Genomic DNA, 27,103 nt, shown 5'->3' with positions numbered 1-27,103 from the left:
ATTTGGCATCGGTGTTAAAAAGAAATACAAAAAACAATGTGATAACCTACATTCTTTGCTCTACTGCCGTGATGGCACATCCAAAGGTTTCTTTCCTTTTTTTTCTTTTTTTGAATGGCTTATGCACATGTATAGTGATGGATCTCGCTCGAATAATGTGGAACACGTTGCCGCAGCGTGTCCAAAGCGGACAATAGAACCATTCTTCTCTTCGAAAAAAAAAAAAAAAAGAAAGAACAAAAAATTCAACTTGGAAACGATGGAACAGAAACAGGAATGGAATGAATGGTGTCATTGTGTCCCAAACATCTCCGTGGCTGATCGATGGTTTTGTGCTCGGTTGGTCACGTTACCATGGCAACGTTCTCCGTCCACTGTCCACTTAACGATGGAACAATTGCTTCTTATTTGATTGATTAAGCACAAAACAAACAGCGTCTGTGGCAAAGCATGTGCTCTCCTTCATCTTCTTCTCTTTTCTTTATTGCTGCTCGCCACGGAACCTCACCGAGGAAAAGCCCGCTATCACTACGTTGATATTTGGATCGTAAATCAAATGATTCATCGCTGCACACAAATGTTATGTGTATATTATTCTTCGTTTTGATGGCATAAATGTCAATTACATAGCAGTTTTGCGTGATCGTTTCACATGTGCGCAGAGAACTTTGTTGTTGTCGTCAATCGTTCCCGTTCTTCATCGACTCGTTTGGCTTCTTCTTTTATATATATATATAAAAAAAAGGGACGTTTATATTTGCTATATTCGCACCTCTCCTGGTCCTTTCGTCTGACGAACTCCAGATCCGCTTCAGACATCCTTTTCTTCTTTTGGGCCTTTTAAGTGGACAACGGGGTAGACAAACATACGTAAGCACTTAAGCAATAAACAGAGGGGGAGGCCGAGTGAAACGGACAATAAATTTACGACTGGAACAAAACAAAACAAAAAAAATGTAACGTCGTACAAAAAAGAGTGGAAACAAGCGGGAAAAAAAAAATGAAATGGAGGGAAGAAAAAAAAAAAAAATAAAAAGGGCTAACACAAAACAAGAGATAACCGACAATTCACTTTGTTCTATTACCCACACACTCTATGCAGATATTATATGTTTAAACAGAAATGCCCTCCCGCATTGCAGCACTTCTATTCTACTATAAAAGGGGTGGACTCCCCTCCTGCGTGCCTCTCTTTATGTTGTACACGATCTTTTTTTTTTTTTTTTTTTTGCTCTTATTTTTCTTTTCGTATTTACTGGACGTCTTTTTTTGCACGTTAGTTTTACGCCGTGGATGTTACAACGAGCAATTGTTATTCAAGTTTAGAGTGCGTACCTCTAAGGATATGATTATCATAACTGGGCAATCAAACGTCAACAAACGTGGATGGAATTTGAAGGAAAGATGTAGGTCACTTTGCTATCAGTTGATTATATTTTTTGACAAGTGGATGTCGAAACGAACGACATTTCGCCAATGGCATTGGCTTGTATTTTCGCAATGAGAGAAAGGGTCGACCCGTTCGGTTTCATGTTTCAGTTTGCACGATGATGTGAACGACCGCCATTCCCGATGTGTGACAGCTGCGGAGAGCTGAGATAACCTTGCAATCACTATAGGCAAGGTCGTCGTTTGCATATACGGCTCGCAGGTTTTTGTGTGTTCCATTTTCGAAAACATCGGGACTTTCATCGGGGCATATCGTCAGTTGGGTTTTGCGTTTTGACGTTGTCCTATAAAAAAGTTACTAGGGACGAAGCGAAAATTATCCAATTTGTCTTTGAATTCTTCGTCTTTACGTGAAAGAAGGGAATTTCCAATTTCATTGTAAACGGAAAAAAAATAAGAGGAGGAAATAGACGCTGTTTTCGTGTGCCGTGATGAATTGCGTAACTCCTTGAAGAGATGATTGCGAGGTGAAGAGCCGAGGAAGACGTGACTGCACGGTAGTAAAAAAGAAAAAAAAAACCAAGAAAAACAAGTGAAGCCGAAAAGATGAAGAAAGAATTCGAAAAGAAAAAAAAAAAAAAAAGAAAAATTCCAGTTTCTTTTTATTTTATTTTCTTGAAATGCCGCCAGTCACACAGAAACGTATAGGTAAGCGGGTCAGTGCTGTTATCCAACGTTAAAAGGAGCTGCTGTTTTTTTCTTATACAGTCCCGCTGGTGCTATCAGTTCCAGCAGCACCTGCACGCAGCGTTTTTCTTTCGTCGAAACACAGCCAAACGATCCTCTTCTTTTTATTTTATTTTTCTTACAAGAAAATTTTTTATTAGATCTTCTCTCCATTTTGTTATTTTCATTTTGGGAAGGGGGGGGGGGGACTGCCTTTTCTTTCTTCTTTTTATGTTATACAAACGCGATGCAGCTTCCTTCTTATTATACACGCGGTTAGAACACACCCGAGTCCCCCCCCCCCTCCTTGTGTATGGCCGAGACACACACACACACACACACACACGTATAAGAAGGCACTTCCAATAACGGGACACGCTCCTTGACTGGCCCACAGAATGATTTTTGGCAAACCGTTTGGGAGTATGGGAGACTTTACTCTTTCACACAAGCGCCGTTCAGCCGTGAAAGACCGTCGTTTCTCCAACAAGCCAAAGAAAATGTGTGACGTCATTTCTTTTTTTGCAACTTGACCGCCTATACATTTCGATTTGGATGAAATTGCAATCATTTGCAGTTCTTGCACGTGATTCATTTAGATGTTTTTTTTTTATAATTTAAACGAGAGCTATTCAAGATCAACGCGTTTCAAGGCCCATCTGGTTTTGTCGGACAACTTGGGTCTCTGTGTGTGTGTATGCCGACGATGTTATTCTTTTATCTTTGTAAATTGGTTACGTCATCGCATCGTGAGGGATATTCACGTATAGATAAAGTATACGGAACGCAGTTAAGACACGTACTGATAAGTTTATCAAACTATGACGTAAAGAGGAAACGCAAACAGACGAGGTAGCCTACGTCATTTCGCTTTTGAAGACGTCGTTGATATTCAAATATCGTTGCTCTAAATCGATGGTTTTGAGGAAGATGGGCATCTGACCGAAATGTCATCGTGTCTTGCGTCTAACCTCAATCTCTTAAACGCGTGTCGGACGCACTCGATCACGTCAGCTCGCTTCTTCCTTTCGTCTGGCGTGCCAAACGTTGACCCGTTTCGCGTCATCCTCCCGATTTTTTGATGCCCTTAATCCGTTCGTTTCTTTTGGCAATGAATTTCATTTTGAAGCTGCTGCCCTGACGTTCTTTTGGCTGTACAATTGGATACAAGGAAATTCACGGAAAACTGTCCGATGACTTCGTTTTTTATCCGAGTCCGCAAAAGAAATCAAAAAATAAATCCTTTTTATTAAACTATCAATAAAAAGAAAGAATCATTCGAGGAATGTTTAGCAGCCCATGTGCTCTACTTGACACTGTCTCTACTCTTCCCAATATTTTCAAAACAACCTATTCCTAGAAAGCCTGATATTGTCAGAAAGGCATTCGTCTGTCGTGTTTGAACGATGGCCTTCCAGTTTGCCCATCACAAACAGCCAGACCTACGTATATACATACATTCCCAAAACCATAAAAAAGAAATAAACAAAACAAAACAAAAACAAAAGACGGTTCATAATTCCATCCCCGCCTCTGTGGAGGATCACTTGTTATTACCTGTCGTACGCTCGTTACGTTCATATACACTTGCATATTAGACATCGGCTAGTTGCTCTTCTTCCCAACTATATAGTTTGCTCAAGTGAATAAGGCGAATGGAAGGGAGGGTCCAACGGTCAGGGCAGCTAGAAGAAGTTTCCGGTCGAGTGTCTAACTGTTGTATAAAATTGGCCTTCCCACTTGGACACAAAAAAAAAAAAAAAAAAGAAATGTTATTTCTTTTAGAGCTATAGGAGGGCGATGCTTTCTCGCCAGAGTTCCAATAAGTGCATAGCAGTAATCATACGCATATACGTAGACGGTGTGTGTGTGTGTGTGCGTGTGTGTGTGTGTGTGTGTGTACCTGCTGTGTACTTGTATACGTAATCATGTACAAGTGGTGGAAGCTTTTCTCACGGTTAGTTGCTTCTTTTTTCTGATGGCCGCCAGTCCAGTGGTAAGCCTAAAGCATTGCCTTTGGAGGACACAGGTGGGGCGAATAAGAAACAACTGGACGATCGTTTGCTGTTGAACTATTTCTCATTTTATTTATTTTTTTTTTTTGGACAAAGGGATTTCGATGAAACTATGAGGGGAATATACCGGTGTATGCCACGTGAATTTTCTTTTTTTTTTTTTTTAAAGGTTCTTTAAAACACCTCACGCCAGGGCCAACGGGAGAAAGGGTGAACAATTGGGCCGCTCGCGTGAGCTAAAGAACCACAAGACGGGCAGTCCTCTTCCTCCTGGATAGTTAGCGCAGGACACAACAAGAAAAAAAGAAAATAACAATAAAAAATGAACGAACATTAGGACACGTCATTATAGTGCATAGGCTTTTTAAACGAAAGAAATAGAGGTAACTGACATGTTTGTATTTTATACGTAAGTTATAAAGGCTTTTATTATTGGATCAATTTTGATGGTTAATTGCGGATCGTATAATACCCCGACGAGGAAAATGGGAACGCCACCTATTCCGCTGATAGTATTCAACGTGAAATAATGTATACATATACATATTGAATAGGAAATTCAAATTTCGCATGTGTGGGCAGGTGCGTTTAAAAAGAGGAATAGCAGAGGCAGCCGGAAAAGATGTAACGGACTTGTTTTTGGCGTGTAACGGAGTGGCTATATACTCACGAAAGGCCTTCCACTTGATTTCCTTTCGTCTTTTATTTTCATATGATTGCCAACCGTTGAAAATCGTCGATGACCGACTGAAACCAGAAATATAAAAAAGCCTATCAATTCTTTTGTTTTGCTTTTTCTTCCCCTTTTATGAATATCTAACGTCCATCTCTAATTACCCTCAAAAAAAAAAATCCTAATACATCTACGGTATATATATAAATTTTAATAGCTTTCTTTTTTTTTTTTTGTTTGTTTGTTTTCAATCTTTTGATTATTGGCTCACCCATATTTCAAAACTCCCCTCTCTTTTTTTTTTTTTTTTTTTTTTTTAATAATAGGAGCACACGCGTGTCTGTCTGAAATTCTCAGCTTTCAGTTCAACGATCTGGTTTTGGAATGCGGCGCGATGGTGGCTCGCGCGAGAAACTCTTTTCGATTCAAATTCATAACAGGATTGAATGAGCCTGAAGGTCGGACGCGTTCCATTCGCACCACCTTCCGGCCTTATCAGTTTTTTTTTTCCTTTTTAAGCATTTCCATAGAAAGCAAAAAAAAAAAAATTTATTCCTCAATTTTTAATTTTCTGCGATAAAAGATGCGTTCAAAATTTTTTGAAGATGGGGTTATCAATGTAGTGGTGAATTAAATGGCGTTCTGTGCACGAGCCGATAACAAGGAAGTCGCTAGAAAAAAAAGAAAGGCAGATACAAGTGAACTCTGCTGAACTTGTGTGTACACATCCATCGCCCATCAACGAGCCGAGCCAAAGCAAAACACGCGTTTTTCTCAATCATTAGACGTAGATTTGCGATGTTTTCTTCGCTCGCAGCCATTCACGTCAACCATTAGATACACACACACACACACACACACACGGAGTACATCGTTTGTCGGGGGTGTCCAAAGATCACGAAAAAAAAACAAGAAAATAGAGATGGATGGAAATCATTTTCCATCCGCACCGCAAGTTCCATTAAATTTCCCTCCCCGAAAAAAATTCAAATTTTATTTGATGCAAAACAGGACGGGCGCTTCTTAACGATCAGAGACTCGTGTTTGTACCTCACTGAATCTGAGGCCTCATCATTTTGAATCTCCGCATGCGAAGAATGATGAGATATACATCGATAAAAATCGACACGATTTCTTTCTTCCAATCATGCAAATGTATGAGATTAACGCCTTTATTCATTTCCAAGGGGCGAATCAAAATCGAGCCGGCATGTGCCCAATGAAGCTCAGATTCGACTGTGAATGAGAGAAAAACATTTGCGCAACGAATAAAAAGGCCAGTGCCGATCGATAAAAAAAAATTGGGTTGAATTATTTCAATCTGCGTTCGTACTATCAAACTTATTTAGCATAACAACGTCGTGTGTTCACGACGAATAGAAAAAAAAAAATGCAATGTTACCCAGAGGGAACGTCGTTTTTTTTTTTCTTGGACAATTTCGTACATAAAAATGCGAAAAAAAAAGAAAGAAGCCACATCGTTGGCTCATTGTGAAGGTATGCAAACGTTGGCCAGCGGGCCTTAGCCAGCCATTATTTTTTTTTTAATGTAAAAAAGAAAAAGAAAGAAAAAAATACACGCAAAAAAAGAAGCACCACACTCTCTTGCGTAGTATAAGACTGAAAGATGTATGGCTTGTGTATGGAGCCGATGGTGGAACACGAGAGAAGACCGATGGAGAAATGAAGAAGCCAAAAGGCAGGCAAAAGTCAAAGGGCTGTTGAGCCTCTTGTGAGAAAGGAGGTGCGGACACGAGCAGGTGGAAGACGTCTTTTGAAGAAAGTAGGTCACTTGCATAACAAGAACGCAACTCTCCTTCTTCACCTCTTCCGCGTATGAACACCAACTTCTTTTTTTTTGTTTTCTTTGTCTCTCATTCTCTTGTTGTTTTAACAAAAAAATGTTTATTGGCCCGCTCTGCTTTCCCCCCTCTTTTTTTATTTTTAAAGCAGGTTCTGTTTTGAAATGAATTTGTTCTTCTCTAATTGAACACCATTTCCAATCAGTCCGTTTTATTCAGCGCTTGAATCTAAACACCACTATCCCCGAGCCAGTCTTCTAAACATTGGGGACAAATGTCAACAATCAGCACGCGTTCATAATCTAACCGTTGATGCATTACTAACTTTTTGTCCACCAATTAAATGAAGGACCCCATTCTTTCCCCATTCTTTCTTTTTTCTCATAAGCAACTGACTCCCCCCTGTGGTGGTAGGTGGATAAGACAGTCTAAACAGTGAGGCCGGCTTATTATGTAGACGAAGATTGTTCATGTTTTGATGATAACGATCAAAATGTTCAAATAAAAGTAGAAGAAAAGAAAAAGGAAGTGGGGGGGGGGGGAGAGAAGAAGAAGGTTAGAGGTCAGAATGAAAGTGGGTCACGGTGCCAGACGATGATGATGATGACGACGTCATAACGTGGGGGCTCCCTATACACGTTTGCTCGCACTTGGACTTCACCTCTACGTAGGCGCGTGTAAGCGATCGCGCGCACGCTCACACCCAATCAACGAAATAAATTAAAGGTTAGTCAGTTGCATCATCGATGTAATGATGATGATGGAAAGCAATAGCGCCTCTCTGTGCAGCATATAGATGAACAGCAATTACCAGTTTGAAAGGCACAAAAACAATTCGCAATGTTCCGAGCGTTATTACAGTTCGCCCGTGTACTTGATATCGATCCAATATTATACAGAGACAGCCTCACAAATATGAAAATTTCAGTTTGCGTGTTGTAAAACAGAGGCCGGAAGCGTTAGGACCTCCTTTTTGGTAACAGCCGTTTCTCGTTTTCTCCACGTTGAGTTTCTTCTTTCAAAGGGAATAAGAAGGAAAATTAGTCTGATGAGCAGACATCGTAAAAAATTTTTGGAGATTAAAATGTCTCGTAAAAAATATTCGAAACAAGAACAGCAGCCAAGGCAGAGACAGTAAACATCCAGCAGCGATTTTGTTTTCCTTTTTTTTTTTTTTTTTTACGATGAATTCCACGAGAGAAGGAAGGAATTATGCCGCTAGTCTTCCGTCTACCATACAGACCTTCGTTCATATTTCATTTTAATTTTTTTTTTAAGCCCTTTTGTTCTTTACACTATTCAAACGCACCTATGGTAATAAACGCTAAATTAACCCTTCCACTGTTTTTCCTTTTTGTTCTACTATTACACTTCATCACCGCCATTTTATTTTGTTTTGCCCCCTTTCTCTTCATTTTGAATGGAGAGAAGAAAAAAAAAAAAATTTAGAATCCCGGAAGAAATACATATTTTAAAAAGAATTTAAAGAGAAAAAAAAAATACAGGAGTTCCAGTCAGGCAAATAAATGTTTGGCTCCATTATTAGTCTTATATATAGCACAGTCACTTCCGGAATTTAGAAAACAAAAAACAAAAAAAAAATTGCATCCATCCTTCTCCTTAAGGCTAAAAAACTCACACTTATATTTACAGTTAAAAAACAAAAAAAGGAAGCGGAAAAGAAGTGGAATTGGGAAACAAGTATTACACACATAGTTTGTTAAAAACGGGCTGCTTGTTGTTTCGGTATATTACAGCGGGATGTACAGCACAAGTGAATGCTACCGGTTCCGGTGCCAAAGTGCTGTTATAATAATCAGCCAGTAACGCTTCATTTTGCCTTGTTGGTGCAAGTTCCAGCCATATTAGCCCCCGATGGCTAACCATTTCGCCATGGACAATAAAAAAAAAAAAAAAATAAATAAAGAAAAACGAACTAAAGTAAATAGCAATGACCCGTACAGATTATTAAACGGGACACACAACATAGCAAGGAAAATGAACTCGTTGTCACACTTTAAATGGGAGATTAAGAAAAACGCACCACCCACGAACCAAACAAAAGGCAATTCAAATGTACACAGTGTACCTTATTCAACACGGCCAGATTTAATAACAATTTAATTTCAAGCCTCTCACGCGAATTTCTTCAACGTTTTTGAAGGCATTAAAATATGAAATCAATTGAATGGGAGTTTCCGGTAAAATATGCTAGGGCAGTCTTCCGCTTTCCAATAAAGACATAAAGACTTTTGATTTAATCTTCAAAGACATATATAAATAAAAAGTCCCGTAAATTAAAGGTGCGCTGCGTTGGCAACTGGAAATTCGTCTGTACAATCGTCTCTATTTTTTTCTTTTTTTTTTTTTTTTTTTTGGAAAAGAACCAAGAGGGAAAAAAAAAAAATGAAGGATGAGTCTACCCTCGATGTCTTGTAATACCTTGCGGCTAGGTGTTGACCCGATTCGGTATACGAAAAAGAAACACGCCCGCACCGCACACACACACGCATCCACACCTCTCACAGTCTGATGCCATCGCAACAGCACGTCCCGCCATTAAAAAAAATAAATGGACAGGTAGAAGACCAGCAAAAAAAAAAAGAATGTGATTTTCCAAAATAGCAACACACTCACTATCTTTTGTTTCAAAAAACAAATAATAGCAAGAGAAAATAGTTCCCTATTAATACGCGGAAGTTTCATTGTCGTCCAGACCCACCTGCCGCGCCATAGCACATACCGACGAGCTTTACGATATGAACTTGCTCGTTTAACGCATAAGTAATCGAGGATGTCGTCTAGTCATCTCTTTCGTAAGGAGACAAAAATGTAAACGTCACGCAGCCATGAGAGATCACTCACCTACATCAGAAACATTTGTGATTAGTAATTCACCGTTGTTTTGTTTTGTTTTTCGATACGGTCGCAAAGCTTCAAGGATATGATACAGGATTTTTTTTTTTTTTTTTTTTTTTTTTTTAAAGCAACAAACAACAAAACACTAAAAATGAATAGTTCAAAAGTCATTTCGGTTGATGATGTTTCATAGCGGAAGGAATTTCCGCCACGGATGCTCGTTAAAATGGTCCCTCTCTCTCTCTGAAAGAAAATCAACACGCTGCATTTTGAATCGCGTCGTACAATATATATATATATTTTTTTTTAATAAAAGGAAAGATTGCTATATAAAAAAAAAAGGCTTAGGCGTTAAAAAACATTGAGCACCAAATGAATAATTAAATGGAAAAGAAAAAAAACAAACTGGTTAGCTGTCCATTTTTTTTTTTTTTTCTTTTCGCTATAAACGATGCGTTAAATTGAATAATGAATATACACGGCGGTGATAGTATTCGAGAGAACAGATGACGACACCGTTGTTAGCGAACCTCTTTTGCATATATAGAATCTATAATGGATATGTATTTATGCCGAGCTTCGCCTGAAATAAACAATTACAAGTTCCGTACGGCACCCATTACAGGCTCTTACGAGGACATATGGTGGTCTATTCAATTTTTGCCTTGTTTTTTTTTTTTTTTGTTTTGTTTTGTTTTGTTTTGAGTGGGTATATATATTTTTTAAAGACACACGGGGCGTCATCATTTGGAACTGTTTTCTTTTGTTGTGTTCTCTTTTTTATTTCACATTTTTGTGTGTGTGTGTGTGTGTGTGTGTGTTGGCTATTATTTTGTCGCCAGTATTATATAGCTGCGTCATAATGGCACGAGATTACATGGTGTACGATACGGTGCAGTTCAAATAACATACCCCACCTCTTTCAAAAGACAAAAGAACAAAATTCAAATCAACTCGTGTGTGTTGTTTTTTGTCTTTTTCTTAGACGTTACGTCATCGTTGGGTCCTCATTCAATAAACTGTCGTCTGTTGCGGTACTTTTTTTTTTATGTTTTCTTACGCGTGTAAACTCGTCCGCTTCGTTTCGAACTCGTGAATGTCCGTCTTCTTGTTTGCCCATTTGGCTTTCGTGTCTTACCCGCCGCGTCGAGAATCAACGGGTGTTATTGATTCCCAGGCTCAGTCAGACTCTCCCCACACACAAATCATGAAATTATCAACTTTGTTTTTTTCTTGTTTCATATTCTCCCTACATAAATTTCCATTCTATGCCTTCGCCTTTCCCTTCAATTGAATTAAACGTACAATCACGGTCGCACAATGTAGTCTGGCCTTTCTATCTGCAGTTAACACGCAAGGGAACCCAAAACATTGACCTGCTCACCGTTTTTAACCCCGTTAATACGCACACCTTGATGACGCTTTTCTTTCTACATCCCCTTCCGTTGAAGAAGGTCTATTACGCAACACAAACTTCAAGGACCAGATTGTTTAGTTTATCACGAAATTTTTTTTTTTTTTTTAAATAAAACTAGCCATTTTGAACACGGCTGAAATGTGTTGACTTATGATTTGCATATACGTGTTGCGTCCTATGCCTGGATCAAGGATGCGTGGTCATGTATAGAGAAATGATTACACGACCCAAACAAAAAGAAATAAGCGAATGCCACAAATGTTGTCGGCTCCATAATGAAGGTGTCGTGCTGTTTTATGTTTATCCATGTCCGTATAGGATTGGACGTGACTCAATCGTATGCATATAGGATCTCTTGTAAAAGAAGAGAGAAGAAAAAAAAAAAGGGCCTGTTCCATTGCAGAAAAGAATATAACGTTACAACGTTGTCCCCATTTTCTTTTTTGGGGGATAGACTCAATTGCATCCAGAGACTAATGTCCAATTGGGCTTCTTCGCAAAACTCCTTCATTTTCGTGCCATTCTCAGCAATGATTTACTTAGCCAAACATAATCCGACAGCGTAAGATACGTCACGTGACCCGAATCTTCTCCGTTCAACAAATCCGGAAATCGCAAAGACGTTCAGCGCATTGCTTTCTGTATACACACACAAACGTCTCGCAAGAGCTGGGCATCCTCGTGACCATATTCAAATGTAAACGAAACGTTTGGCGAAAAACAAAAAGAAAGAAAAAATGGGGAATTGCATTTTAGAAAACACGCAGATGCCAAAGAAAGGAACGACAGCTAAACAAAAACCACAACAACAAAAATGTTTAGTCAATACAAGCAAAGTTCATCCGTCATTCGATATTTTCTTTATAGCCTCCACGTCTGGATCTTATGTTTTTTTTTTCTTTTGAAAAAAAAAAAAAAAAAAAAAAAGTCCCGTTGCTTGTCTTTTTATTTTTGGTCATCGTTGATGTTTCGTCTCTATCGAAATGGGCAATCTTCAATATCTTTAAAACTAAAGAAGAAAAAAAAAAACAATCGACTAGCGCATCGCCTTTTTCAGCGCCATATCGTCAACGTTTTGCTATGTGCATTTCTTATCGAAGCGCAGTTTTTGGTTACGACGTCATTCTTATCATCATTTTTGTTTTGTTTTTAAAGGTAATTAAAAAAAAAAAAAAAAACCCCAAAGAGGAACAATAAGGTTATACACATATAAAAACCCCTAGCGCTATATTTCGCTTTCAAACTACGTTTCATTTGCCTCTCGCAGTTTTGATTACGTTCGAAATCTAATGACCCAATTTACTGAATAAAAAAAAATAAAAAGAAACGCGCATTTTTAGATTGCAATGAGCTAATAAGTTAATAATGTGTACCCAATATTATACTGTCGTTCCCAAAGCTGTTCTCATAGGTTATGACTTTTTATTTGTTTAATTATTATTATTCAAAAAAAAAAAAAAAAAAAAAAGAAAAAAGGAAAAATATGATAATGCATACGCGCATCACGGCATTTGTATTTATTTAGGTGAAGCGGAAAGGTGCTATAGCCGGATTGAGGTGGGCTGAAATCTCGGTCGGGACCATCAATGGAAATCAAAAAGAGAAAACCAAGAGTTGAAATATGTAGCAGGTATACATATATACAGTATATATATATAAGAAACAACACATCATTCGGACGATGGACCTACTTGAGCACAAGCACTTTTTCTTAATAAATCTTTCCTTTCGGCTATTTCTTTTTCTATAGAAAACAAAAAATGTAACAACAAATATAGAACTGAAAAAAAAAAAACAAAAAACAAATTCGAATGGGAAAAGAAGAATCGTACAAACAATAAAAAAAAAAATACGAGCGGAAAGTGTCCCAAATGCAGAAGCTATTCACGGAGACCGGATAGACCGGTCGTGATACACGTGAAAGTTTTCTTCCTTTTTTTTTTTTCGGCGGGAACAATGAACCATTAGGAAAACACCGCACGGAAATGATTGCAATCACCAAGAGACGAAACGAAGTCTAGTTTTTTTTCAGGCTTCCATTGCGAGCCTATAGAGAACAAACAGACATTATTTGAAACCATTTTTTTTTGAAGGGGGGAAAGAGACAAAATTTATTCAAAAAAAAAAAAAGGAGGCCCTTTTTTCACATGTCTGTTTGAATAACGTAAGAGGGCCATAAGGCGGTGCTCGTCACCGTCGATTCCGAAGACGCACACGTGTAATGTAGCGCAATTGTGCCGCAAAAAAATAAACTCGCGCAAACGCGCACAATGATTATTGACGCGCCGATGACCTCCTTCCGTTTCTTCCTTTTTTATTCCAAGAAAAACACCCAAGGCCTTGTATATTTCTAATAACACGTAAGCCTTTTCCATATGCCGCTTGCGTTTTGCTGTCAATCAAACCCGCGCTCTGGTTCGTCACCGACCGCAAAGTGAAAATGCAGGTCGTGTCAATATCGACGCGAAATGTTAAAGGATGAACCCGTATATCTAAATAAACCGTAGGAAAGAAGAAGAGAGGCCGTGTGTTTATATTCGTCCTCTGTTTATTCAGACACAGGGCTGGAGATGTGTTTAATACTTTAGACACGAAGCAATTGCAAAAGGCATCCTCTCCCAAAGAATGAACAGTTACGTTTTGTAATGAGGATATGACGTCATTTATTTCTAGCGAGAAACGTTCCACACGGAACGTGTCGCTGTTAGCTGGACGTGTGCGGCGCTTGGCCAGTCAAGTTTGGAAATTTCATTGGCTGATGTTTATCAAGGGATTTCTTCTTATTGTTGTGTTCCATGAACTAAATATAGAGCTCCTTGCCATAGGGGCTCATGCGTTTGTTCCACACTAGTTCCCATGCTCAGATTTATGCAACGCCATCCCTTTGCTCGTATTGGCCCAATTTTGTCTTCCTCGCTCTTTTTTTGTTGATAATGTTCTTTTATATATCTGGGTCTCTCTTTCGTTATTTTTTTCGGCGTAGACCATTTCGCTCTTTATTGAGCTTAGATGAAAGAGTTGGATATACATAAAAACACAAGACAATATGTGTTAAAACGACGTCGACAAGTCAGTCCCCCCCCCCTTTTCAGCACTTCGTTTAATTTATATTATCTTTCGTTCTCAGCACCCTTCAAGTTTCACTCCCGCCCTGATTTTTGATTTACTCTTTAATTCTTGTTTTTTTTTTCCACGATACAAGGAAAAAAAAAAAGAATGATACTCTCCGGCATATAATTAATTGCAAAACATAAAGCTGTTTCAGTACAGCTGTGATTTGTCGCCCTCTGAGAAGACGAACGTTACGCCCTTCAATCAATACACGAATTCGAAAATGAATATTCAAGTTCGGATGTTCGTTATGTAAGGAAGGCAGGAATATCAGAGCAGATAGATGTAATTAGCTCTATTATACGTTATACCCTGTGCATAACGCAAAAATATGTCCTTTCATTTTTTTTTACAATTATTTCAAAAACTATAAGCCCAATCTAAAAACTAACTTGATTTTCGTGATTCTCGTTTAATTTTGAATCTAGTTCATCTTTGTTTTATCTATGTTTGTGGAAGAAACAAAAAATCCTGAAAAGTCGGGCTTATTTTGTCGGGCTTATTTTTTTAGTCAGAATTCACCAGCAAACATTCATTTATTTCATTTATTTTAAAAACTATAAGCCCGATATAAAAACAAACTTGATTTTCGTGCTTCTCGTTCAATTTTAAATGGAAACCTTGTATTTTAAACGATATTTATAATTTTGCCAAAAACGAAAAAGTGGGAAGGCTATAGCCTTCTCACTTTTGTCAAAATCGGCAAAAATGGACCTCTTCCGGAATTGGATCAAAATCACCTGTTGTAATGTAAAATTTAACGCTGATTTCGAAAAATGCATTTATTTTGCTGTCAAACTAATTTTTTGTGAGATAAACATGAAAAATGACCGTGGGAATTTTCTCTCAAAAATGTGCAAAAACTGACACTCACTGGAATTGGTTTAATATCACAAAATACACTAAAAATTGAACGCTGATTCCGGGAAAATTGTTCTTTTTTTTTTCACTGAGTCAACCGTTTTTGAAGTAGCACCGAATACATCGCGCTAGAGCTAACTAGCCCGCCAGGACGACGATACGTAGAAACTAAACGAACCAAAACGGCATTACATCAATTTTTCTCGGTTTGCGTTATAATATTTACGCATTACAAAAAAAAATGGGGGGGGGGTGGGGGGGGTGGGAGATGATTAAATGGTTGAAAGAACGGAAACTCTACTCGTTTTTTTGTTAGGTATTACTCTTACAGTTTATGACGGAAAAAGGAAGACAGTCGTTTACATATGTGGCGATCGTAATCTCGGAAAGAGCGCAGTCACACGGATACGTACAAAATGGGGGAGGTAAAATAACAAATTGTCCTCCCCTTTTAAAAAATAAAACAAAAAAAAAATTCCAGAATATGAAAATGAGACAAAATGGTCCAATTGTGTCTGTTTTTGTTTCTTTTTACTTCACTCGTCGTGTGTTATTAGGTAGTGCATTGTTGCGGATACGGCAGAGAATCTCTTCATTAAGAATAAAAGAAAAAGAGGGAAATGTAATAAAGATCGTTATGTTACGTTAAACATGTATTAGCGTGTCTTGTCGTAAAAACTTAAGAAAGACGAGAAACAGATGAGCCTTTTTTTTAAGTTCAAGAAAAACAAAAAACGCGGGAGCTGAGAAAAACGAAAACCTCCCCCTTGAAAACGAAGCCAATAAAAGAAAGACGTAATGATGTTCGTTTGCCTTTTTAACTCTTTAAAAAAACGTAATAATAAAAAAATTGTTTTAAGAACTGGGCGAACAAAAAAAAAAAGATCAGTTTAAGGTCGCCCCGACCTGAGATCGATTGCAACATAAAAAATAAACATTTCTTCTTTCTATCCCTCCCCTTAAACATAAAAGAAAAGCTTTTACCTTTGAAAGGGGGGGGGAGGGAGGGAGAGATGCGCTTTACACCTGTCATCTCGTCAGTTCAATACATTTTTTTTTCTTTCGTTCAAAACGAATAACGACTTGGAAATATGCCGTGAGAAGGGAGAAATGGAGGGTAGAACGACCCTACCGTAGACGGGGTAAGGTTTAAAAAAATCCTTTTAGTTTACAAAAACGAAAAGAAGAATGTCTAAAGATCTTCACCGTGCATACGACAGAAATAAAAAGGGAGGGAAAACGTAAGAGACATGAAAAAGGAACGAGGCGGACCTAGAATCAAGAAAGTCTGGGTCACGCTCACTAAATTTTGACTTCAAAAGTCGGCTGAAAGATGGGAGCGACGCGTTCAACGTGGAATCCACACGATAACTATTTGCGCACACAGACAGACACATGTCAACAACGTACGCGTGTAAGGCTCATACGTGGCTTAGTTCCAACACGTCAACCGTCTCTTACTTTTCACCTGTTCTACGAGGAATATTCGGGAAGATTAGGTCACTTTGATGTGCCACGAATGACACACAACATTTTACTTAAACCTATAGTCTTAAGCACTTTAGCGCCCGTACGATTACAAGCAATAGGCGAGGCGAATGTGACGTCATTTAACGGGCTCGGAGAAACTTGCGAAGCCACGAAAAGGAACAAAGTGTAGTGCAAAAGACGAAAATAGGATATAAACAACTATCAGGATCTTTCCCTTGATTACACGGTTGTCAGATCGTGTCTCTTTGAGACAAAAAAAAAACGGCCATAATCTCCTTTTTAAGATGTTAAATAGTACGATGCGAAGAAACAAAAGATTGCAAAGTAAGTCGTGCCGAGCAGAGTAGTGACAATGTTCTTTCGGCCAATGTCCAAAAATGCAAAAAAATAATTCGCTAAGTTCTAAATGACGTCATCTCTTTTGTATTTTTATAGACTTGATCGATGTTGGCCTTTAGATAACACATCGTTTCCCGCGTTGATTGCACGGCCCAGTCTAGACAGCGCCCTAGAAAAAAACGAATCAGCTGACCTGCTGAGACCCGACGCCTTGTTTGTTTCCTTGCGGGACTTGTAAAAAAAAAATGGCCAACATCATTAGTTTCACCACAGGGAAAAAGAAAGAAAAAGAACGCAAAAGTGTACGTGTTATATAGCCGTTTTCCGGTATTTGCGTTTTTATTGGATGACCAAGAAGAGCGTCGTCCAACGGCCCGATAAACGGTAGTTTGTAATATTGTCCGTGAGTGGACCTTGGATGACCGCCAACCCTCCGCGCCCACTTTGTTACACACCTTGATAGCTTCGGACGACGCGGTTATCTTTTTTATTATTGGCAGACCTTCTTTTTTCTTTTTGCTTTTCCTATACCATTTTGTTGATTCAAATGGCCTATTATTTTGCCCGCCACTTATTTTTTTGGGCAATTTTCGCGACGTGTCTTTTGGTAGCACACCGCATACCCGTTCTTGCCTTTACATAAATGACATGCACGTCTGCGATGATAATAGCGTTTCAATTTCGGCTTGATTTGAATCACTTCGATCGATCCCCAAAAAATAAAAATAATGAGGACGCGCGTAACAGGCATACCGGCCGGCCAATATTGCAAACCAAAAAAAAAAAAAACGATGACACTATAGGCAAAATAGATGGCTGTCGGGATGACCCCTGTGCCTGCGGTCGACAGTGTTTTGCTTTTGCGGCTTGCGTAAAAAATTATTTAGCATTCTTTTCTTGTTCTTTGTAAAATGAAAAGAAATTGTTCACTGTCATAACATACGTGCGGGATTTAGCGGTACGCCTGTCACTCCCGAGATATGATCATAAAAGAAGAAGGAAAAACAACGTAGGAATGTTTGAGAATCGACTTAAATCATTTCTTGGTTGCATTTAAAATTCTTTGACCTCGGAGGCTTTCAGCTACCTCGCAACAACAGCCCAATCACACACTGCTGTCCTATAAACGCACGAGACTATCGAAGAAAATTGGTTGCTGAAGCCAGTCATCCGCCAAGTCATTTCCTCGTTTCACTTGAATTTTCACGACAAAATAAAAATAATATTTTTCCTAGTGACGAGTCCTTGACCGATAGACCTTTTGAAAGCCCCTTCTTCAAGAACATGTATGCAACTGTTTGGACAAGAGATGAACGACTTGTTTCTATTCTTTTCCTTACACGCATTTTCAACCCTATTTTGGTGAGGCAGTTTTGGCACTTTGTTTGACTAGTTGCTGTCATAAAGGCCATTCTGTTTCTTTATTTTCCATAGAAGATGACGAAGAATGTTGAACACCATGACACGCGTGATTTTTCTCCTCTCGTATTTAAATCGTCCTTCCATGTAGCATAAGATGCGCATTCACATTCTTTCTCTACACTCATTGAAACGTACGAAATGACCTACATGTTGGCGACCGTCCTTTTCTGATGTTACATCATTCGAATCGTCTCGTAGTCCAACCGAAACACAGCCAATGTTTTTTTCCCGTCCTATAACTGGCGTACAAAAAAAAACAAAAAACAATCACTTCAACTGCGGTGTATGTAAACAGTGTGAAAAAAAAAAAAAATAGAATAAAAGCGAAAGACCAGAAAGAAATCTCGATGCTGCCCTCGAGAATGGATGCGATATACATTCACCGCTACATACTGCGGGTGTTACAAATATTGATTATTATTACGTGTATACATAGTGGCATTTGTTTATACCGTTTGTTGTATCTCTCCATACGGTCACTAGGCTTCCACGGTTTGGTGACTTTTTCCCTGGCTGACCAACAGGACTTTTGTTTCATATCCCAACGTTCAGCGGGGACACACAAAATCGGACATTCCTAGCGGGTTGTGTTGTAAACCTTCCCGGCAAGAAGATTTTATTTTATTTCATTCTTTTTTTAAAGAAACAAATGTATATAACATGGGAAAAAAGAAACATCGATGACCGCAGGATAGGACCCGATCTTTGTAAATGATGCTCTACACGGTCTATACGATGGCGCTTTGGGAAAAGGCGACACAATCCTCCCCCCGTGAGCGTGGAAAAGTGGGTTGCCGAGTCATTGCGCTAACTCTTTTAAGTTCTTGTCGCCTATTCGAGCCAGAAGAAACGACAAAATAACCAGGATACGGTTCACCTATCGTCAAGTACTGGCGGGGAAGTTTGGAAATACAGGTGGAAAAAAAACAAAAGAAGCTTTTGACTTTGTTATTTTGAGTTTAACTGTTTGTTACAGACGTTTCTTATTATGCCACACACTAAGGACAACAATGAAAGAATAAAACTGTCACTTTCAAGAGAACATGATCGCCCACCCCAAAAAGGTAAAGGGTTTGAATGTATGAAACACAACTGGTAGTGATTGGTAGGGTCCGTTCGGTGCGTGATAACTCGGTAACGGAGAGTGCTAGAACCAGCCGGAAACCTTCAACAGCTCTGGGAAAAAACAAACTGTATCAACACCGAAAAAAAAAAAATTAATGAAAATTGAAAAAAATTACGCAGCCGCACATCACCGTGCTTAACATAACAAAAACAAACGGTAACATGAAGGCCGTTGTTTTTTGTTTTTCCTCTATTTGATTTATATTTTTTTTTTTTTTGGTACGTTCTTTCTTACGGAGAAATTTGTTTTTTGTTTTTTTTCACTCTCATCGTTGTTTATGATTACTTTGGCTGCATTGTCTGTCAAGTTTTCGCGTAACGCTGTTTACACAAACATGCCGGAGTGTCGCCGTCAAAGACGTTAGTTTTACCGGTACGCGCAACAGATTTTTTGTTTTCTTTTCCTTGTTAGAAAAATAAATGAATGAGAGAACGACCACTGGTGTACAATGTTCTGTTGTTTATTGAAATTCTCATTCATTTTTTTTTTTTTGCGTTCGCAAATGACGTGACGCTAACTAACCAGGCGATGAATCATGCGACGCCATTGGCTATTCCTAACGCGCTATTTTCAAATCTGATGGCTATTTTCTTCTATAAAATGTATGGATGTTGAAATAGAAAAATACTTTTCGTCTGAGGGTCTGTTTTAAATGGAAATTGACTGACAATGGGTCGATAAATTGTTCTCTTACTTAGGGCCACGAACAAAAGAGTTCAAGCCCCAAATAATGAATCTGTAAATCGTTTCCTGTTTTTTTTTTGTGTGTGTGTGTGTTGTTTCTATTTCCCCGCCCCTAATGAGAGACGTTGAAAAAGGAGATCAGCAATGCGCTTAATTCCCCTTCTTTTAATACAGCAGAAATGTCCGATTAAAAGAATTGTTTTTTTAAATCTCAAACTACAACAGATGAAAGGCTATAGTCGTTGTGGTTAATTGCCTCTCGCTCTTTACGGACTCTAATGACAGAGGTTCCATCCGGCTTGTGTAATTCCATCAAATGTTTTCTCTTTTTTTTCCTTGTAGAAACGAGTCTAGCAAAAAAATAATTCGTTAAGTTATTCCCATCTCTTCTGAATTTTTTTTTTCTTTCATTCTACAAGATTCTCTTGTAATCCCTTCCCCGTGCTCAAACATCTCACCAATTTACATTCCTTATAGGCAGCCGGTTAGAGTTTGTCATTTCCGATATACGACCCGGGTCTTCTCCTTCACTCGATATAAAAAAAAAATTCCTGTACAACGTGAAACGAGAAGAATTTTCTCAGCACACGTTTGATTTGGATGTTTGAACTCTACATTCTTCTTTACTCAAATTCCTATCCGAGAAACGCGCAATGTGCATCAGCGTTTACGTGACTTTCGGCAATCGTCTAAAATATTTAGCGCTATTGTCTTGGCTGTGTCAATGTACAATAAGATTGGATTAAATGATGCGCACTCAATCGATCGCAACGCCATGGCAAAATGTCTTTTTTTTCTTAAATCAAACGTTATTCCCGACGCCTGTAATCACACCCTGTGGTGCCGCCCTTGCAGTCACAAACGCAACTGAGAACGAACATCGTCATGCAACACGTAACCGACGCATATAGCGTTACACGCAACACACTCAGAAATAAGGGAAAATATCAGTTAGATTGCCTCCTTCGCTGTATTTAAAAATGAATAACAATAACCGATAAAAAAGAAAAAGAGAGAGAAGGGAGAGAGAGAAACGTGAAAATCGTTATGAATCACGAAACGAGCTGCCGCGGATGAACGGTAAAAGAAAAAGGATAGAACATATACACAGACGCCTTACGGTTGTACATATTGGTGATCACGGGATTTGTTGTGTGATGCTCTAATTGATTGCACGCGGCTGCGGGAGCCGCGCCGTCGGTTAATGTGGAAACCCCTCACCACAGTGGCGGCGGCATTTGCACGTTTTTTTTTTTCTTCTCTTTGCCTTCATTAGTTGCTTCACCTTTTTTTCAGTCTTTTTAAATGAATGACGATTTTGTTTTGAAAACACAAGCGCAAGCCGACGCTCTACTAGAGTAAAAACAATAGACCAATTAAATGGAATCGTTACCGCCATTGACTTCTCAGTGCACTTGTTGCCCCCCCACTCTCTCTACAAACTCTAACAAGAAGTTAGGGCACAATGTCTCATCAATTCACGCAGCCATTTTCGAAACCCTCGTTCTTTTCGTTTCCCCTTTGGAGTCCAATTATCAGGTTAAAATTTTAAACTCTCAAATGGATTTCCTCGTTAGTTTGAAGACGGACGATGACGTTGATGGTCATGTGATGTCCTCAATTCGAGATAATCCCAATTGCAGCCACCAACGCGTATACCATTCGAAACAGTTCGTCCCGTCCCGGTCTCGCGTGGTTGAAACCATTTCAATGTTGAAGAGGAAATTCATTTTAAATCAATGTCATTAATGACACTCCCTCGGCCTGGATTTTATCTTATAAAAAAAGGGGGGGGGGGGAGAAATTAAAAACATTTAAATAATATTTCGTGTGCGGTTGGGTGTCACGCCGATCACGCGCTTTAATAGGGCGCTGCAGAAGAGACGCACGTTTGAAACGTAATAACAACTTTAGCGCGTATATAGTTACATCATTTTTCGAGGGGAGGTATATTCTTGTATGAAGGCACGCGTAACGACACATATAACGGACGGAGATTCAAAAAGAAACATTGTAATGCGTATTTAAGTAGACCTCAACGGCGGTTGACGTTACCCAGTATTATAGCTGCATGTTTAATTTCTTTTGGTCTGGCGTAAAGCACTTGATGTCATCGAAATCGTTGCGCAAATTCCGGTGATTGACATTTTTGTTCATTGTCGACGACCGCACGTATCACAATTCAAATTGGTACATCAAAACATGTATTCTATGAAACAAAAAACAAAAAGTGGGACATGGACGATCTTAATAAAAGGAGGTTTGTAGCTGACCAATGTTTCAAATGACCAAACAAATACGCATTCAGTGGCACATTAATTTAAGTTGAAAAAGAGAAAACAAAGTCAACCGGTTCTCGATGTAATGGCATACGCGTGTAATCCTGTCCGTCATTTTACTGTTTATGACTTCGATACTGGGATATCTAAGCCCTATATGGAGAATGAGGAGTCGTAGTATTATGCAAAAGAACTGGTAATAAGCAAACAGGGGAATCATTGTCCTGCTTATGCAAAGATTGACTACACGCTTTTGTTTTTAACACATTTTCAAAGACGACATTGTTAAAAGCTGATTTTGAAAACGGCATTCCAGTGCTCTAATTGACACAGATCACCATTTCTGGGATATAGAGGAAGAATATATGTTGTCACTTTGTTTCGCCCCATCTAATCATAGACAACAAGAAATAAAGTGGTGAGCTAGTGTTCTCATTGCTTGACCCTTATTACTTGATGTTTCTCTTTTTTCATTTAAAAATATGATTGTATATAAAAGAAAATCGTCAACGTACATATCCGGGTTATCATTTTTGCGAAGGCGCAGGAGCTTTTCAAGTTGGAATGGTCAAGACTATGTTTGAAAAAAAAATGTCCTTCGTTGATGAAGCATTCAACTCTTGCCCTCTCAAACAGTCCATCTACAGAAGCACATCGTAGAATGTATCCGCGTGCATAATAATGATGAGACACAGAGGCTGAAATTTTCTTTTTCATTTATTATCTCATTAAATATTAAAAAATTCTTCCTCCGTGTTGTGCTGACGTCATTGCGTTGGAACACGAAAAAAAAAAAATGAAAGATCTTAAAGGCCATGGTCTTGTCTTTTTAGGGAGCTAAGAAAAAAAAATGTTTAAAAAAGGAAAAATCGGATGAATTGAACTGATTGGGTCACACGATGACGATGACGGAATAATTCAAAACAAAACAAATTCGCATCAATTTGTTCACGATCTTTTTTCCTTTTTTAAAGTGCTTTTATAGGAAGTAGAAACAAGGGCGTGCTCAGGAAACTCGAGACACATAAAAGAGCGGCGGGAAATTTTCAAATAATTCCAGAACCGAAAATGTTTATTTCATTTTTCCGATGACATGCAGCAACTTGACCGACATTCCGTAGCTTGTTACCGAACAAGAGAAAAGTCCGCGCAATCCTACGAGAAGGGCCATCAGAAAGATACGGGAAAAGGAAAAAAAAAAAATTCCCGACAATTGAAATAGCAAGAAAAAAAAAGGGGGGGGGGGAGAGAAGAAATCCCGCAGTGATGACCCATGCACGATTCCGACACGGCCAAAGTATATATTATTAGAGTCCAAAAAAAAAAAAAGAGGAGCAGGAGAGCCAAAGCGAAATGAATTCGTTATATCCCTGCGAGGCAATACATACCCAGGTAACAACAACAACAGAAAATATACGATGAGTTAGATATATATTTTATAGTTTTTTTCTTCTTCTTCTTCGTCTTCTTCTTCTTCCTCCATTTCACTTGAACGCAATGGCCAAGTATCAGCAGGTATAGATGTGCGTGTGTAGTTGAAATAAAACAACGCGCAACACAATTCTTTTTCTTTCTTTCTTGGTTGTTTTTTTTTCTTTTTACATACATTCCAAATAGTTCCTCCCTCCTTTTTTTTTTTGCTATATTGTTTTAACTTCTTATGAATGAAACAAGGCACAATGTTTGAAAAAGGAATCCACCCTGCCCTGCGTGTTGCGTCTATAAAAAAAAGAATGGGCTCGTCGTTTCGGACGAAAACGAGTGTCGTAAAATACCGAGCAGCAGCACGAAAGAGTGGATGAACGGCCGCAAAAAAAAAAATATGGGGGGTGTGCGTATCGTGATAAAAGAAAAAGGCTTTTTTATTTGAGGGACGAAGATGAGTAAGACGTCCGCCTGAACTACTAACACAAATTTGCTGTTTTTTTTTTTTTTTAAACGTTTGAATTTGGAAAAAAAGGGATAAATGTTGATTAAAGACTCTTGAATGTTACACGAGATAGAGAATGATTTTTTAATAAGGTCCGCATATGCTGTTGTTTTCAAGCCACCTGCAACACAGGAGAATGTGGACGAGTTCGGCCAGGAAGGTCATCTGTCAAAAAATCTGATGGGACTGTTGTAAAAATAAAACGGCAGAGGCTTGGAAAGACGTCGAGAAATGTTGTACATATACACGCACTTCACGTTTGAGTATAGCCCATACATCTCGTCTTTTAATGGGACAATTTGCGTTCTTGTTACAATCCGCCATCTGTGCCATTCGTGTACAAGAAAGAAGCGAGATCGTCGCGCGCAAAGTTATGATAACAATTATTGTTATTATCCTGATGATATACTCTATATACATTTATAGATATTACATGCTAGTCTATAAATTTCAACTCTCTTTTTACTAGTCGTTTCTTTTTCAGAGTTACTTAAAAAAATGAGAAGTCGATGTCAGCTGTCCGAGTCTCGTGAAACAGATGAAGACACACGAAAAGGAATGGAAAACAAGGGCGTGTCGATTAGCTCACGATTGTTGTTTGCTGCACTCTCTTTTGGCCAACTTCTCCGCTCAAACCGATAACGATATTTCTTTAAAAAACAAAAAATGGAACAGGAACTGGAACAGAAAACTTGTTCCAGCCATTCTCTTCCTTTTTTCCCCTTTCGGGATGGGTGGAGTTATTGGCATCAGTTGATGTTCATTCACGGGTGATGGCCGACATGTTACAGGTAGCCGAAACCCATCCCGCACGCGCAAACGGAAAAACGAACAAATGACGAACAGGTATATTAATCTTAACGTTAAAGATCGTTCGTGATCAAAACAAGGAATCAAATGAAGCCGACTGACGTCACTATAATGTGTGGGCGTTATAAAACATATGTGAAAATCTAGTTCATCCGCACAATATGCTCGAGAGATTATCGTACATAGACTGTGTGTGTGTGTTTGCGCATATGTTGCTTGCGGCTGATTTGCTCACGATCACAATCGTTCAGTAAATAGTTCTTGACGTCAGCAAAAAAGAATTCTTCAGCAACAATACGCCCCTATTCTTTTCGCATTGTCTGTTCAGACAATCGTAAATAATTCGAAACAACACAAACCAGAAGAAAGAAAAGGGCGCAATCATCTTTTCTTCTTCTTCTAATTATATTCAATCTAATTTTTGTTTAACACGCAGAAAGAGTACACCCGGACACTGCACATTTAAAGAGCCCCAAGTGTATAAAAGGAAGAAGAAGAGCCCTGGAATAGTTGACCCACTTGGATATCGGACCGTACCAAATCGAACATTTCGTGCAGTGGCCCGATGTTATTACACTTTAAAAGGTCGGCCTTTTTGATGATATGTTTGCGACAAATGGACCTCGGCTTTCCGAGTACAGGTTTTCTCTTTAAAGAATAAAACGAGAATGAGATAAAGAGAAAGAAACAATTGTTTTTTGTTTTTTTCGAGACACATCATCTCTGGGTCAGTCGCTATACTTTCTCGAAAAAGGAAAACTTAAAAGAACGCGCTCATTAAAAATACATCAGCAAGAGATCGCGCATAGGACTAGGCGACTTGAATGCTTTTATGTTCAAATATAAATCACTCGATTGAAGGTGGTCCATTATTACCGTGATTGGCGCAGCGCCGGGTCGGTACAACGTCATGCGGCGAGGAGAGGTCATCATCGCCGCTAGCTGTATAGGTAAAAAAAAAAAAAGAAAAAGAGGACCGAAAAATTGATGATGAGCATGAGCATCGCCTTGAAAATATTCTTTGCTTTACCTACCGCAGTCGTGGGCCAATGTGTTGTTGTTATTTCTCTAACATTTTAACCAATTTCTTCACAAAAGCCTCCCTCTCCTTCTTCCAAATTTTACACGCACAAATTGTTAGGAATGACGACTTGACACCTACGGCGGAAGATCTTTTCCGGGCAACCCCGGAATAATAAAGCTAACGGCACTCTCGTAAAATAGAAAGGAAAATATTTTTTCTGTTTTTTTTTTTTTGTTTCGTTCAATCACGAAAAAATGAATGCATCAGAATACGACAGCAGGCCTACATCACGTTTTACTTCCCAGTCAATTACATGTACGCGCTGGACTGAAAGTCTCGTCTGTTTCGCTAAACACGCGCGTTTTAAAAATTCCGTTCTGGGACAACTTTGAAATTTCGTGTATGGGCGGGCGAAATGAAAGGAAAGAAACACAGGAAATACGAAAAAACAAACGCTGGGAATGAAAAGCAATAAACACAATCGTAAATCAGCGACCCTTTTCTTTTTACCCGAAATTTTTTTTTGTGCATATCATCCATATGCATATCGTATTCTTGTGAACTGATCAGAGGATCGTTGTACGATGAATGAATCAAATTCGATATGCCTCGACGGGTTCTTTTTATTTTTTTTTTTCAAACATTAACGAGAGATCCATGGTTATGGCGTGTCGTATTGATGTAATACTCTGTAGCACCAAAAAAGGAAATATATATATATATATACATTCCTTCATAAAACGAACGAATATTTTTCGCATAGAAAGACTAATCTATAAATTTTGTGTTTTAAAGAAGAAAATAAAAACATACAAGGAAATTTAAAAAAAATAAGACAATCATCCAAAACGGCCTGACCTATATTTGGCGTTGCTTATCACGAGTAATGTCTGAATCTCCATTGGAAGAAAAAGGAAAAAAATCAATAGAAATTAACATGCAAGAGATTCCAATCAACCGATTTTTTGGGCTGGCGATCTTTGCATTCCAATTTTACAGCCAGAAGCCTCCTCGTGATCCTCACGCACATATACAAATAAAACCGGTATATCGTTAGAACGATCTCTTTAACTGCGAAAGCAACACTCGTGCCCAAACAAGTCGGTTCGAAAATGCGATTCGAATCAATAAAAGAAATTTTATCC

The 27,103-nt window shown here is 38.7% G+C and overlaps 1 protein-coding gene across 1 annotated transcript in view; it reads left to right on the top strand.

Annotated features, from left to right (window-relative positions):
• The first annotated feature begins 19,564 nt into the window (after nt 1–19,564).
• Nucleotides 19,565–27,103, top strand: part of LOC130693704 (neprilysin-4-like) — a 47,593-nt gene continuing 40,054 nt past the window's right edge. The window contains exon 1 of the mRNA XM_057516892.2: nt 19,565–19,573. Within this exon, the coding sequence (XP_057372875.1) occupies nt 19,566–19,573 (8 nt within the window). The 5' untranslated portion in view covers nt 19,565. The remainder of the gene's footprint in view (nt 19,574–27,103) is intronic.

Source organism: Daphnia carinata, chromosome 3, assembly GCF_022539665.2.
Source record: "Daphnia carinata strain CSIRO-1 chromosome 3, CSIRO_AGI_Dcar_HiC_V3, whole genome shotgun sequence".
NCBI lineage: Eukaryota > Metazoa > Arthropoda > Branchiopoda > Diplostraca > Daphniidae > Daphnia > Daphnia carinata.
The sequence above is the reverse complement of the archived record's forward strand: the minus strand, read 5'-3'. Positions and strand labels throughout refer to the sequence as shown.